Here is a 13014-nt window from a genome sequence, read left to right as displayed (position 1 = left end):
TGGCATTGAAGATATCGTGGATTGCCGTCGTGCTTCCACATCCTTCTTCGAAAGCCAGGGGTTGCATTCACGCTATCAACGTCCGAGCGTGATGGTCACCTGACTGTCAACTCGACCGCGCACGTGCTCGACCCTTATTATCGCCTGAGCGAGTGCATGGCACAATTCCTTCTTTTCCTCTTCAAGACAGTTCAATCTGCATTTCGTTTATCTCTCTTCAAACCGCACGAACTGATCCCGTCTTTAAACCCTTTCCAGTATCGCTAATAATATCTCAAGCCGCCAAACCCCACCAGCGACTCGCTCAGGTCCCCTCAAACTCAATCTTAAACACAGGAGTCATCATCCTGGCCAAACTCGCTCGAGTTGCACAGATCTCTTACACGTCGCGCATCTGAAACTTCGAGCTCCAGATTCTGCTTTTTTATAACCAATCCCATCCTCCAAACATCTGTACGTAAGGCACCTATCTCGGTACTTAAATTTCAGGATCGACGTCCGAAAAAAAAGTAGAGAAAAAAGTAAGGTTCAGGACAATGCGTGGTGGTGTGAACTTCTAATATGCAAGTACCGAATCTCGCGTATATTTTCAGCGGGAGGATTGCTGGAGGAATGTGGTTCATGAGTTCATGAGCTCGAGTAAGAAGTAAATTGTAAGGCTGTTCGCCAAGGTTGTGGTTGTTATCACGACGTCTTTGATTTTTGAGGTTTGCTGTAAATTCTCAATTGTGAAGCTTGATTGTCTATTGAACTATATATATGAAAATCAAATAAACTAGATTTTGCATTATTTTGATTCGTATTATACATCCTAAACTGAGGTAATGATCGTGTCTCGTGATTGTAATGTTGGTAGTCTTCATTTCAACCACAAACAGAAAAAAAGAAAGAAGTAGGTAATAATGATAATGTAGCTTGTGAATTTGTAGCCCCCGCGGAGGAGGGCCTTCAATATTCAGGCTCCAGAAAAAATCTTTGCTTCGTCAACTCAAGCTCCGGGCTGGTTACCCTGGGCATGTCATACTCATTCCCATCCCTCAATATGCCTTCCTTCCATTCCAACGCCACCTTTCTCGATTACTCGCGCAAAAATTCTATAAATGGTATAGTTCCTCCTCTCAGAAAAATAAATCTTGTACACTTCCCGTACACTTCCCATAAACCTTTTGATGATCCCAAGCCTATTTAAATTCGTGACATGTTTTCCTTTGAAGCTCTAGCGGTTCTTGATCTGAATTGGTCTCTGAATTGCATTCTACCGATGGTACCGTAGGAAATAGTACTAATGAATAGAATTGCCCATACACCTGTGATGACGCCACCAATTGGGAAGATCAGAATATTAAGACCTGGAACCACGAAAGGAGATTCAGAGGCGACGACGAGAGTTTGAATAGGTGGTTGAGCGACAGTTTTAGTAACTCCAGCTGCTTGTGTGGAGAATTGACCATTGACGAAAGATGCTTGGTTGGTATTAAGAGTTGTATTCACGGTTCCACCGGAGACATCTCTGCCAGTCAAAGTCACCGTTGGAGTTAATAGTGCTTCCATGGTTGAGCTAAAACAAATCAGATTGGAATTCTATTGATCCTTGGAATTCAACATACCTGTCCATATCCATGCCAATATATTCCTTATTCATTTGGCCAACGAAAGCATATGATTGAACTAAAGTTATGGTCCTTCCTGTGGTGGTGTTTGTTGTTGATTGTCGCTTTAAGTTTACTCGTGGCCATGAAATTATAGATGTACCATCGCTTCTGGCCATCAACGTCGACATATTAACAGCCGATACTGTAGCTCCTTCGTAACTCAATCCAACCTGAACATCCTGACTTGGAATATTGGCAAACGTTCCTGTGGGAGCAGAGACATTGTAAATTCGGAGGTCAGCCTTGAAAACTCCAGTACTGTTGTCGGCATATGGCAAGTTATAACAAACTGCCAAGCCAGATGGATTGGTAGCCTGTCCATTCAATAAATCAAGAGCTTGAGTGCATGCTGCCTCAGTTTGAGTGTTCCAGTCCGAAGCGTTCGTAGCTGCTGTGGTTGCTGGTGCATCCGTGATAGATCTCCGGCGATCTTCAATAATATTATCCATATATCGCCTTAACATCTCCTCCTGATTATCTCGGCGAACCACTGGCTTCATATCCATAATTCCTGCGCTAACATGACCAGCAAGTAGCAGCGATGCCGTTACGGCTGCGTGCCAAAACATAATGGGCGGTATTGATTAAAAAAGTTGAGACCGGCGAGTAAGAAAGATCCAAGATATGGTTTAAAGATTAGTAAATTTAAATCTAAATGACCCGACCGGCGGTGAGAAAGATTGCAAACAATGTCCTGCCTCAAGCAAGAGGTAGAAAACAACTTCAAAAAGAAAAGAAGGTATGAAGAGGAGATGGGCCTGCCCAGGAATTGAAATGGGAGAAGTGGCGATGATATTGTTTAGTTTGCCAACCCAAGAAGAATATTATGAATGTAAAAAGAAGAAAGGAACAAGAAGGATAGGAATGGTCTAAAGGTGCCATGCCACATGAAAATGCTAGACAGGCTTAGCATGGAAAAATACGAATCCCGTAACAAAAGGTCGTAGACATTCGGAAGCAAAAACAACGATATGGAGCTCATACCAGGAGGTGATCTCAACTCATCGATGCAAAATGGGCATGAGCATGTAAGTAACTCCAGACAAATTGTGTCGGACTTGACGGTTCTTGGTTTGGGAGATTAACTTTAGCCCTGTCTGCTGAGAGATAGTTCCATAATCGAAACTACTAGCTTTTCTACTTATAGAGGGGTGTAGCATGTGCGAGACGTCTGAGGGTCAGTCCTATGGCGATGTTGAGACAGTGAGACCATCGTATGATGCGCGGTCAAGCTTTTCACAGATAATGTTGATTGGAAGACTCTTAATTTGTGAGTGTAATCGACACAAGGAGGTCACGACTTGTCAGATGAGTGGCGGCACAGATGACGCTTGTCAATACATGCATACCATTAATAGAGCGCTTAGAGTCCAGAGTATTGATCTGGGGGTAGGAAAATATGATCCACGACACCAAAAAGGATGTTCTACCAAGGTAGGATTCGGCATCGTAGGACCATCATAGGTACAATCATCGATCAATCAAACCTCTCCATGCCCTTTGGATTGAAGAAGGCTCCAGCGTTTTCAAAATGAGTTGTTGAGACTGAATCTTGTCTGGGAAAATGAGGTGTGAAGCTTCCGAGTCTCATCATCAATCAATACCTTGTCAGACTTGTCATAAAACAAGATCAACTAAACTTGATCGGTTAAAAGCTGACAGAGCTTTCATGGGACTAGCCAAATTAAGTAATAAATATTTGCTACTTCCGGATTTTCAACTTTGGCCGAAGTATCACAGACCCTTTCATGACTTTTCACGGTATCAATGATAATCTTACGTTGACAACCAACGAAACGCGAATAACCTCATATATTCTTCCCCATCTCCGTTGAACTTCAATCCTAATCAACCAGTGAAGTGGTAGGATTTTATGATCCCAATTTCTTCAATGATCATCGGATATACTCATAATTTTACACGGCGGTAGGATACGACCCAAATTCTTCAACACGATCTCGATGGATGTCAAGTCTTCCCGCCTTGCACGCACATATGTGGGTGTATTCACACCAGTTCCTAAAGACTGGCTGAGGATTCTTCAATTGAAATTCGTTGAAGATATTTCTTGCGGCAGCAAACGAATGAGAGGTCGTGAATTTTCCTCTAAGCGCCCTGTGTGAGATCGTTCAACTGTTGGTTGCATCAATATGAGATCTGCTGCGCCAATCGTTCCGGATCAACACGTTTCTCATCTGACATCGACGAGCCTCAGTTCTAATTCGATAATAGTATGGTATAAGACAAAGCGGCCTCTCTTTATTTTAATCATGCTTTACTATTTTTGTATTTATTTTGGGGCAGGCCACATTTTGCCACCATTCAATGTCATTTTCTGAGCCATATTCAATCGGCCAAGACTCAAGGAGTCCGCAAATACATCATTTGTAAAATCCGATGAAAGTCTACGGTGAATGGAAGCAGAGAATGCGAGTATCTTCTATTTCACGTGTCGGGGCTCGGCAATACTCTGTACAATTCGAACTCATCCTACTGACGTGTTCCTATACCCTGCAGTATCACTTTTCACCGTTAAATCTTGAAACTTCATTCGTCGCTTGGTTCATCGCGACGCAAGTCAGCTTGTGAAGATTTCTTTTGCCATCGCATGACATTTGCTACAACTTTTATACTCAGCCTCCGAAGTGGGGTCAACAGTAGGCCGTTTGTATGGCAGAGCTAAATTTACACAAGCATGTGAGCACCAGCCAAGATCAAAGTAAGAAGGAGCAATTTTCACGGCACATGAATACGGGCCTCCGAGCAGGCTTAGCACCACATTCCTGTTTTAACACTATTTTAATCATGTCAAACATGTTTTCATCGAGTTCATCGAGATGTGCATTTCTTCTGCAGACTCACCGCCTGACTTGGGGCGGTGCAAATTGTCTTCTTGTCCAGCAAATTCTCATAGTGATTCTGATATTGATTGCCTGGAGAACAAATTTCTCTATCAATCTCTTTCGCCAGATGAGAGGTACTAAAAGGGTTTGTCAAATTGACTTTCTTGCTTTCATCATATGCATTGATCGTAGGATTCATCTGGGTCACAGCATAATCAATTTCTTTTGATATCGAGAAGAAAGCCTCCGAAGCTTATCACAAAGTCAGCGCTCGCGATGCTTTGCCTGAAAAGATGCTTTAGTGAGAACTTCAGCAATACTCTTGCTGCATTGATCTATTCTTGCGTTATTGTCAGTCTAGCAACTTTGTGTATCCTATTTCTTCTGTCCCGTGTCGATCAAACTGATCAAACTGATCAGACACACTGGAGTTTTATTGCCATTCAACACATTCATTGTCATGATTATGAACATCATTTAAGCATTAACCCACGAGCTTTAGCACTAACATACAGATGCTTGACTTCTGGGCATGAGTCCCCGATTATTATGAGGATACTGGAGTAGATGATCGAATTTTGTGGTATGAAATGTTAACTTTAGATTAACCACAAATTTTGGCTCTTGTCTAAAACTTAAGGAATCTTTCTAGATACGCCCTCAAATGAAGCAATACACGGACTAATATCCACGTTACAATCAAACCTAACCAAACTCCCCAGATTGTTCCAAGTCCCGCAAGAAGCCTTGCATCTACAATGAATGATATCAAGAGATTTCTCAATTCATCATTGATCAGCCACCAACTATACAACGGTGTTCTAACCTTGGGAATAGTATCTCTCGATTTGATTGTTTGCAATGTTTCGGCCATTTTCCATGCCACTCGATTGCCGATACTATCCCATGTTGCTTCTTCCGCCATTTTTCGACTTTCAATACTCATGGCTGATCTCAATTTAAGATCGTTGCCAAGTTTGAGAACTTTTTCAACAAATCCTTCAAGGTCTGATGGGGCCACTAAATATCCTGATCTATTCTCTGCAACAATTTCTGATGGGCTATAAATAGTCAGCTTATCCCGAGTCCATAAAGGGCATAACTCACCCTCCTTCATCTCTCGCAATGACTGGTACACCACTCGCCATTGATTCCAGAACTACCAGACCGAAGGTCTCGGTAATTGAACAATGCAAAAATATATCAGCAGAAGCATAAGCTGAGGCTAGTGCCTCGCCTCTTAGCATTCCGGTGAAGATTACCTTTCCCTTCATCACTAGGTCTGCGAACAAATCTTTTATTTCGTGTTCAACCTTTTGGCTCTGATTGCCTCCAACTATGATGAGCTTAAAGGGGAAATCTCTCTTGACCAACTTCTCTGCTACCTCGCTCAAAAATTCGAACCCCTTTTCTGGTGCAAGTCTAGCTACACAGATCATGATGAGCTCGCCATTCGGAGCCCAGTCTATTCGATGTTTCTCTAATCGCCTCGAGGGATGAAACATAGAACCATCAACCCCTCTTCTCAAATTCATCATCTTTTCCACTGGTACTTCTATCTTGACTAAATATCTTTTCACAAACGCACTTGGATAAAGTATTGCCTTTACACCCTCCCATCGGAAAAGATACCCTTGCACACTTCCAAATACCCAAACTGCCCATCTATTTAATGGTGTTGGAAATAATATCTCGCAATAGCCTGATAAATCTGTTTGAAAATTCAGTAGCACGGGAACTTGTTCTTTGTTCTGCTGCTGTCTTAGCTGTAACAAGATCTGGAATCCCAGAGATGCAGGACTTGCGAGGTATATTAAATCTGGTTTTGATCCAAAGGTCCTAGCATATAGTTGCGACAAACGTACAGGATAAACAATTGAAAGTTCGGGGTTGTAAGGTAATGGATATCCTTTTAATCTCACTTCGATATGGTTGGTATCGTGTGTTGTGGGAGCAATTGGAACTGCTCCGGTTGAATTATGAGGCGCAACAACTGCGACGGATACGCCATTCCTGCGAAGGTATTCCACCAAATTTAAAGTCGTTCTGCTGACACCATTTACAGGTCCAAATGATTCTGTGGCGAGGAGGATACGTTTTCCCTCAAGAGCTTCTGGGAATTTAAGTGGTGTATTTGTATTTGGACAATCTTTAGATAGAACCATTCTCAAATCCATTTATTCAACGTATTGGAATTGTATTCCAAAGATCTTGAGGCCAATAGAGGAGCATCGAATTAATTATCTCGTTAAAAAGGCCAATCTTTGAGTAATGCCCAACCAACAAACCGATAAGGTCTTCCATTGGGTTGGACTTTTCAGGCTAGGTTGTTATATCACAATTCCATTATTCGCCCCCCCGCCATCAATTCTTCACCACATTTCTACTCAGCACATTCTAACTATGCACTTGGAGAACACTTTCCCCCATGCTGTTCACAATCTCTGTCTTATTGGATGTTGTTTGTACAACCTCGCTCAACCAATGAAAGGTAAGATCATAGCCCCACGTGGGGAATTTCCTGGTCCTGATTTTCGGAAATCATTCAATAGTTCCATTGCTCGTTACGCCTTGTAGACAGTATACAGTTATCAAATGTCTTATCAGAGGACAATCAGTTTCAGGGAAAGCAGATGCTACGAACATTGTCGTTTGTCTTGAGATGAGTCATGAACCAGTATTGCTGTCAACGTGTAAGAATTTGTTGGCTGTCGTTTTTTGTCGAACATCTTAGAATTTCTTCGTGATCATGTCCTGGTGATGAGTGATTTGAATTCCGGGAAGTTTTATTGATATGTTCATGATGCTATCTCTGTAACATGACGGAGGGTGACTATTTTCAGCTGTGGAAGTGTACCTTCTGTTTCTGTTATCTGTTCCTTCCTAGTCTAGACTCTCAATACTTGCTCTTTTCATGCTTCCATCCTCATGATCCTTATTTACTATAGATCTATAGGGACTCGCATGTAAAAAAATTCTCAACATCACCACAATTTCTTTTCTTTTCTTAGATTCATAAGGTCCACGTTCAGAACCTTAGATCTCAATCCAGGCTTCTCAAGCTTTTCCAAATAGCATATGCGCTTCCTAGATATTTTCCATATTGCGAAGAAGACAGAAATCTCCAAATATGCCACCAAAGGATCCGACACCTCTAGATACAGACGGGAGTACCCACGATATATCAACCGCACCCACAACACCTGATGGCAGTCTTACTTTCAGTCCCATTTTACAAGCTTTGAATTTAGACGATGGTATCGTATTCGATAATTCTTTTAGAAATGAGAATTCGAGGCATCGTCTTGTACAAAATGTATGTTGTGTAGGTGCGGGGTATGTTGGTATGTGATCTCCCAATTCCAATATCATCCTGGTAGGGGTTTTATTGACTTCTCGATCTTAGGCGGCCCAACAGCAGCTATGCTCGCGCTTCAGAATCCACAAATAAAATTCACGGTTGTCGATAAAGATACTTCTCGCATAAGTCAATGGAATTCAAAACACTTACCAATCCACGAACGGGTCTACCAGAGATCATACGTATATGCCGTGATGGGTCGAGAGCGTTCTCGCTTTCCAATGATCCGTCGACTGAAAATGCTGAATCATCATCTGAGGATTCCGAACATACGGATTATATTCATATCCCAGCACGATCACCAAATCTATTCTTCGGCAATATCGAAGAATTTCTAGGCGAAGCAGATATGATAATGATCGCAGTCAATACACCTACAAAAACTTATGGAATAGGCTCTGGAAAAGCAACAGATATGACGGCCGTAGAATCAGTTGTACAAGATATTGGAAAATATGCAAAACCTGGAGCTATTATCGTAGAGAAAAGTACCGTGCCTGGTCGAACTGGTGAATTTATCAAAGATATCGTATGGTATTTAATACTCGTTTATTTTAGGAAAGATGACTGACACATCCTTTAAGCTAGCAATTCTCCGTCCTAATGAAATATTCTCGATCCTCTCATCTCCCGAATTCCTATCCGCAGGTTCTGCTGTTCAAGATCTCTTACATCCAGATCGTATTCTCATTGGTTCTTCTCGCTCCCACAACTCCACTCTTGCAGCCCACTCCCTCGCTTCCCTCTACCACTGGATTCCTTCTCGAAAACTAATCCACACCTCCACTGCCTCTTCTGAACTATCGAAACTGGTTTCCAACGCCATGTTAGCCCAGCGAATAAGTTCCATCAATAGTATTTCCGCAATTTGCGAAGCTATCAGTGCGGATATTGATGAAGTATCTTTAGCTGTAGGTCTAGATTCTCGGATTGGGAGTAAATATCTAAAAGCGGGGATTGGATTCGGAGGGAGTTGTTTTGGGAAGGATATTAAATCTTTGATTTATTTAGCTGAGGAATTGGGGTTGGATGAAGTAGTGGAATATTGGGAGAGTGTGTTAGTGGTTAATGAGTGGCAGAGGAGGAGATGGGTGGAGAATATTGTAAAGAAGATGGGTGGTGGATTGAGGGGAAAGAAGGTAGTGGTGTTGGGGTATACTTTCAAGCGGGGAACTGGGGATGTGAGGGAAAGTTTGGCGAGGGAGGTAATTGGGATGTTGTGTGAGGAGAAACCGGGGGAGATTGTGGTTTGGGATGATGGGTGTGATCGGGATGTGTTGGAGGAGGAGGTAAAGGGCGTAGCGAGTGTGAGGGTAGAGGAGGAGCTGTATATTGCTTGTGAAAGGGCAGACGCGCTTCTTATCTGTAGAGAGCTGGAAAATTCTACAAAGGGAAAAAGTGAGGAATTAGTTGACCCGAGACCATTTTTCGGGTGTCCTTCGGGAATGGATTTGTTAGAGTTAAGAAGATATCTATCATCGCAATCTTGCGCAAAGGTAGATGTGGATGATCCACTAGAAAGGCTATATCCCGAGCCACCTTGTGAAGAAGGTTGCACGAAATGCGAGTGCGGCAAAAACACAAGTGTAAGAGAGGAGCAGGCCATCGACTGGAAAAGAATAGTCAAGGGGATGAAAGCACCAAGATGGATATTCGATGGAAGGGGTGTCGTTGATAGGATTGAATTGGAGAAGATCGGAAAAGGTATGGGGGTAGAGGTTAGAGTTGTGGGAGTGGGGATGGGGATGGGGATGGGGATGGGGAGGCATGGATGGTAAATTGATCTGTGGTTAGACATGTGGATATCTTGACAGAGGAGGATATTATAAGTAATGGGAGCTGTATTTCATAACATGAAGCTTGGAGTCTAGCGACTTGGTCTCTGACTGCTTAGTCGAGTATGACCTGTAGATTTTGGGGGTAAACTAGCTATTATATATATGAGTTGGTAGGGAATATACCCAAGAATATACCGAACTAAGGAAATTCCATCCTTTGAATAGATTGAAGTATGAGTGAAGTGATGGCCACTAGTGCGAATGAAGTCTTTTCTGTCTTTATATCATACTGAAAGCCCGTCTTCAGTATGATATTTACTCACCCACTGACTATTCTGAAATGCTTCAAAACTATGCCAGTTTTACGACTTTTCATATTTCTTCCCTAGGAGATGGACTGAACGCTTTGAACATATCATTCAACAAACTACTCGATCATTGAAGGTCTCTCATTACGACAAGACAAATGTGTGAATCTCACAATATATTCCCGAGGCTTGATTGAGCCTTAAGTTCCGAGGTCGAAACATGATCATGTGATATGAATAGTCTCTCAACTTTACTTACCTAGCCCAATGCTTGGAAGACTGTTTATCAATCACCACGTTTAAGAGATATTCCTCACCTCGGAAGACCACTGATCCGCTCTCTGAGAAATGGCGATCGATGTAAAGCATTGATTGATGTTCACACCGTAGTCATGTGATTTGTCGGACGAATCCCGGAAATCCGGCACAGGTTCGCCGTCAACGATCAGCTCTTTGCGTTTGTACAGCACCATACTACCTTTGGGACATGCTCCGCGTACTACGAGACCCTATATGAATGTAGGGACCTGTTCATGTTAGGTACAGGAGCGGCGAAGTTGCAGCCGCTCAGTGATGCCCAGTATGCTGTGCATAAGCTCATGGTATGATGGACCCTAATCATTTGAGTTATGGTGCCTTGGTAGCGAGTTTGAAACTGCAAAGGGTACAGAGCGATTTTAGATTGTTATACTTTGACCATTTGACCAAGAGGCCATGGAAATTGAGAGCAAATGTAGGAGTGATGTACTCATTGAAGTGGTTCATTTGTTTCGCTTACTAAGGATGCACAGACGGCATGTTCGCATTGCAATTCCACTTGAATTTCACGATCAATCATATTCTTTTGTTTCTTTGTTTCTTTGCTTCTTTGCCACAATCATATACCTTAAAAATGACAAAAGCTTGTCATTTGTAGGGCGTGCAGTGACAGTTCAAGTAGTTCGCTTGCTGGAAGGTGTCAATCTGTAGTCTGGCGACCGTCCCTTGATCAGCCGTCCTCTTACGAGAAAGTCAAATATCTTCCGCTGAACGAACTCCAAACAATAATCTACATCGTACCATATTTAGTTTCTCGGACTCGAGATAGTTTTCTCTTTCCGCTGGAACTCTCACGGGAACTGTCCGAGCACCCATGCGTGCCTGCAATCTATTTCTCGATGAGTTTAGTATCCCGAAAGAACATCTGAGCGTTCGTACAGTCTGTACCAGTAGATAAATTAGTTTCATCCCGCCATTGGCAGCCACGTTTATGGGCGACTGAATGATTCCATCTTATCGAGCAAGTAGTCTGATGAAAACCAATTTTTGCGTATGGAGACCAGGTCCAAGCTATAATGCGAACTGCTCTAATATTAAGGTAGAGTGTTTCCCTCTTCTCTCGCCCAGTAGGTGGAATTGAAATCATTGCATTGCTGGCTCAATACTCAACGATTTTTCAATATGCGAATCCCTCCACCTCAAGTTCTGTCAACCTTTCCACAACCGAACTACATCGACCCAGTGACTAGAGGACCTGTACTTCTCATAATAACCGCCATTTTTCTCCCTCTTGTATACATTGTGGTTGGCTTACGAACCTTTACACGGATTCATCTATCCAAGCATTTCGGTATTGATGATGTGTTTCTTCTAATCGCTCTCGTCCCGACTACAGTCTGCGCTGTTGTTGCACTCATTGCCCAGGAACGTTGGAAATGGAACCGCCATATTTGGGATGTTGCACCGGGTGATGCCGAGTTTGGACTCAAAATATCTTTACTGCTAAAGTGTTTATTTGGACTTGCTGTTGCATTAACGAAAATATCTTTGCTCATCTTGGTGATGCGGGTTATGTCCAGAGGAACCGGTCTACTTAAACGTTTAGCTATTGCTATGATCGTGCTAGTGGCATGTGAAGCAATTGCTTTTGATGTGGTTATTATCAACAATTGCAGGTATGATGATCAGATTTGCTGTAGGATTGAGAAAATTGCTGATCATATACAATAGTCCCATTTCGGACTACTGGAAACTATCTGACTCACCTCAAAATTGCATCGATGAACGAACACACTTACTTGCAAGCGCAATCATTAATACTTGCTCCGATTTCTTTGTCTTCTTCTTACCTATACCTACCGTGTTTAGCCTTCCCATACCCTTCCGTCAACAATTAATGCTTTTCATCCTCTTCGCTGCTGGATTGGTCGTCTGTGCTTCTGGTGTTGTTAGGATATGGTATATACACGCTGCATATTCATCATATGATAGAACTTGGTTCTCATATCCATTATGGATATCTAGTGTATTGAATTTATACATAGGAATAGTAAGAATCCCTCAATTATCTGTCGTTGTCTCACGTCAAGAATCTGTGATATTAACCCCGATTACTCTAGATATGCACCGCACTCCCAGCTACAAAACCATTCTTCTCCACCTTTCTTCCGTCTCTATTTGGGCATAGCAATCAACCTTCGGACGGAAGTCTATACAAGTTATCGGCTCACAACCCTTCCAAGGTCAGAATGCATCCATCTCAAAACGAGCTGAAACTACCTGAAGAATCTTTCAACATTGGCGACATGTCAGATCCAATGGCTGAAGAAACGGAGATTCCTGATTATATGAGAAAATCCAGACAAATGCTTCCGCTATCATATCTGAGTTTTCAATCATCAAATCGAGGATCATCGAATCGGCGATCATCACTACAAAGATCATCAAATCCACCATCATATCATCATCAGTCTTATCAAACTTACGATACTCGAGATATGGAATTTGACGAAGCAAACCTGAGTATTGGCTCATACTTGGAACGCGGATCCGCTCGTTTAACCCAGCAATCGGATGGAACATATCCAAGTGACCGCTCAAGTTTAAGCACTTTCGTCACCGAAGAACCTGGATCGCCACACTCATCACGATTCGCCAGCAGTTTGATGGAGGTCCCATATACTTACAATCAATTTGGCAGAGCACACGAATTACGTCCATCTGAGAGTCGAGACGTCTTGATACATGCAAGATAAGAAGTAATGACGAGTCATACACACTTGTGTGTGAGACAAATCATCTCAAATCCTAAGA

The 13014-nt window shown here is 42.5% G+C and overlaps 4 protein-coding genes across 4 annotated transcripts; 2 read left to right on the top strand and 2 right to left on the bottom strand.

Annotated features, from left to right (window-relative positions):
* Positions 1 to 1185: 1185 nt before the first annotated feature.
* On the bottom strand, positions 1186 to 2221 carry EAF02_010602 (uncharacterized protein; the record flags this gene model as incomplete). The annotated part of the gene is made up of 2 exons (XM_038906650.1): positions 1186 to 1558; positions 1608 to 2221. The coding sequence occupies 2 exons, from the start codon at positions 2219 to 2221 to the stop codon at positions 1186 to 1188; spliced, it is 987 nt and encodes a 328-aa protein (XP_038753520.1).
* A 2902-nt stretch (positions 2222 to 5123) lies between these two features.
* EAF02_010601 (uncharacterized protein) lies at positions 5124 to 6735 on the bottom strand (the record flags this gene model as incomplete). The annotated part of the gene is made up of 2 exons (XM_038906649.1): positions 5603 to 6735; positions 5124 to 5556 (listed from the first exon to the last, which is right to left on the bottom strand). The coding sequence occupies exons 1-2, from the start codon at positions 6670 to 6672 to the stop codon at positions 5124 to 5126; spliced, it is 1503 nt and encodes a 500-aa protein (XP_038753519.1). The 5' UTR covers positions 6673 to 6735.
* Positions 6736 to 7625: 890 nt separating this feature from the next.
* On the top strand, positions 7626 to 9634 carry EAF02_010600 (uncharacterized protein; the record flags this gene model as incomplete). The annotated part of the gene is made up of 4 exons (XM_038906648.1): positions 7626 to 7839; positions 7902 to 8038; positions 8116 to 8385; positions 8441 to 9634. 4 exons carry the CDS (start codon positions 7626 to 7628, stop codon positions 9632 to 9634), a joined length of 1815 nt encoding a protein of 604 aa, XP_038753518.1.
* Positions 9635 to 11382: 1748 nt separating this feature from the next.
* EAF02_010599 (uncharacterized protein) lies at positions 11383 to 12956 on the top strand (the record flags this gene model as incomplete). The annotated part of the gene is made up of 3 exons (XM_038906647.1): positions 11383 to 11876; positions 11932 to 12250; positions 12321 to 12956. 3 exons carry the CDS (start codon positions 11383 to 11385, stop codon positions 12954 to 12956), a joined length of 1449 nt encoding a protein of 482 aa, XP_038753517.1.
* Positions 12957 to 13014: the final 58 nt, after the last annotated feature.

The sequence above is a fragment of the Botrytis sinoallii genome, assembly GCF_014898435.1.
Source record: "Botrytis sinoallii strain Bc 23 chromosome Unknown BSIN_026, whole genome shotgun sequence".
Lineage (NCBI taxonomy): Eukaryota > Fungi > Ascomycota > Leotiomycetes > Helotiales > Sclerotiniaceae > Botrytis > Botrytis sinoallii.
This window is presented reverse-complemented; position numbering and strand designations above follow the sequence as displayed.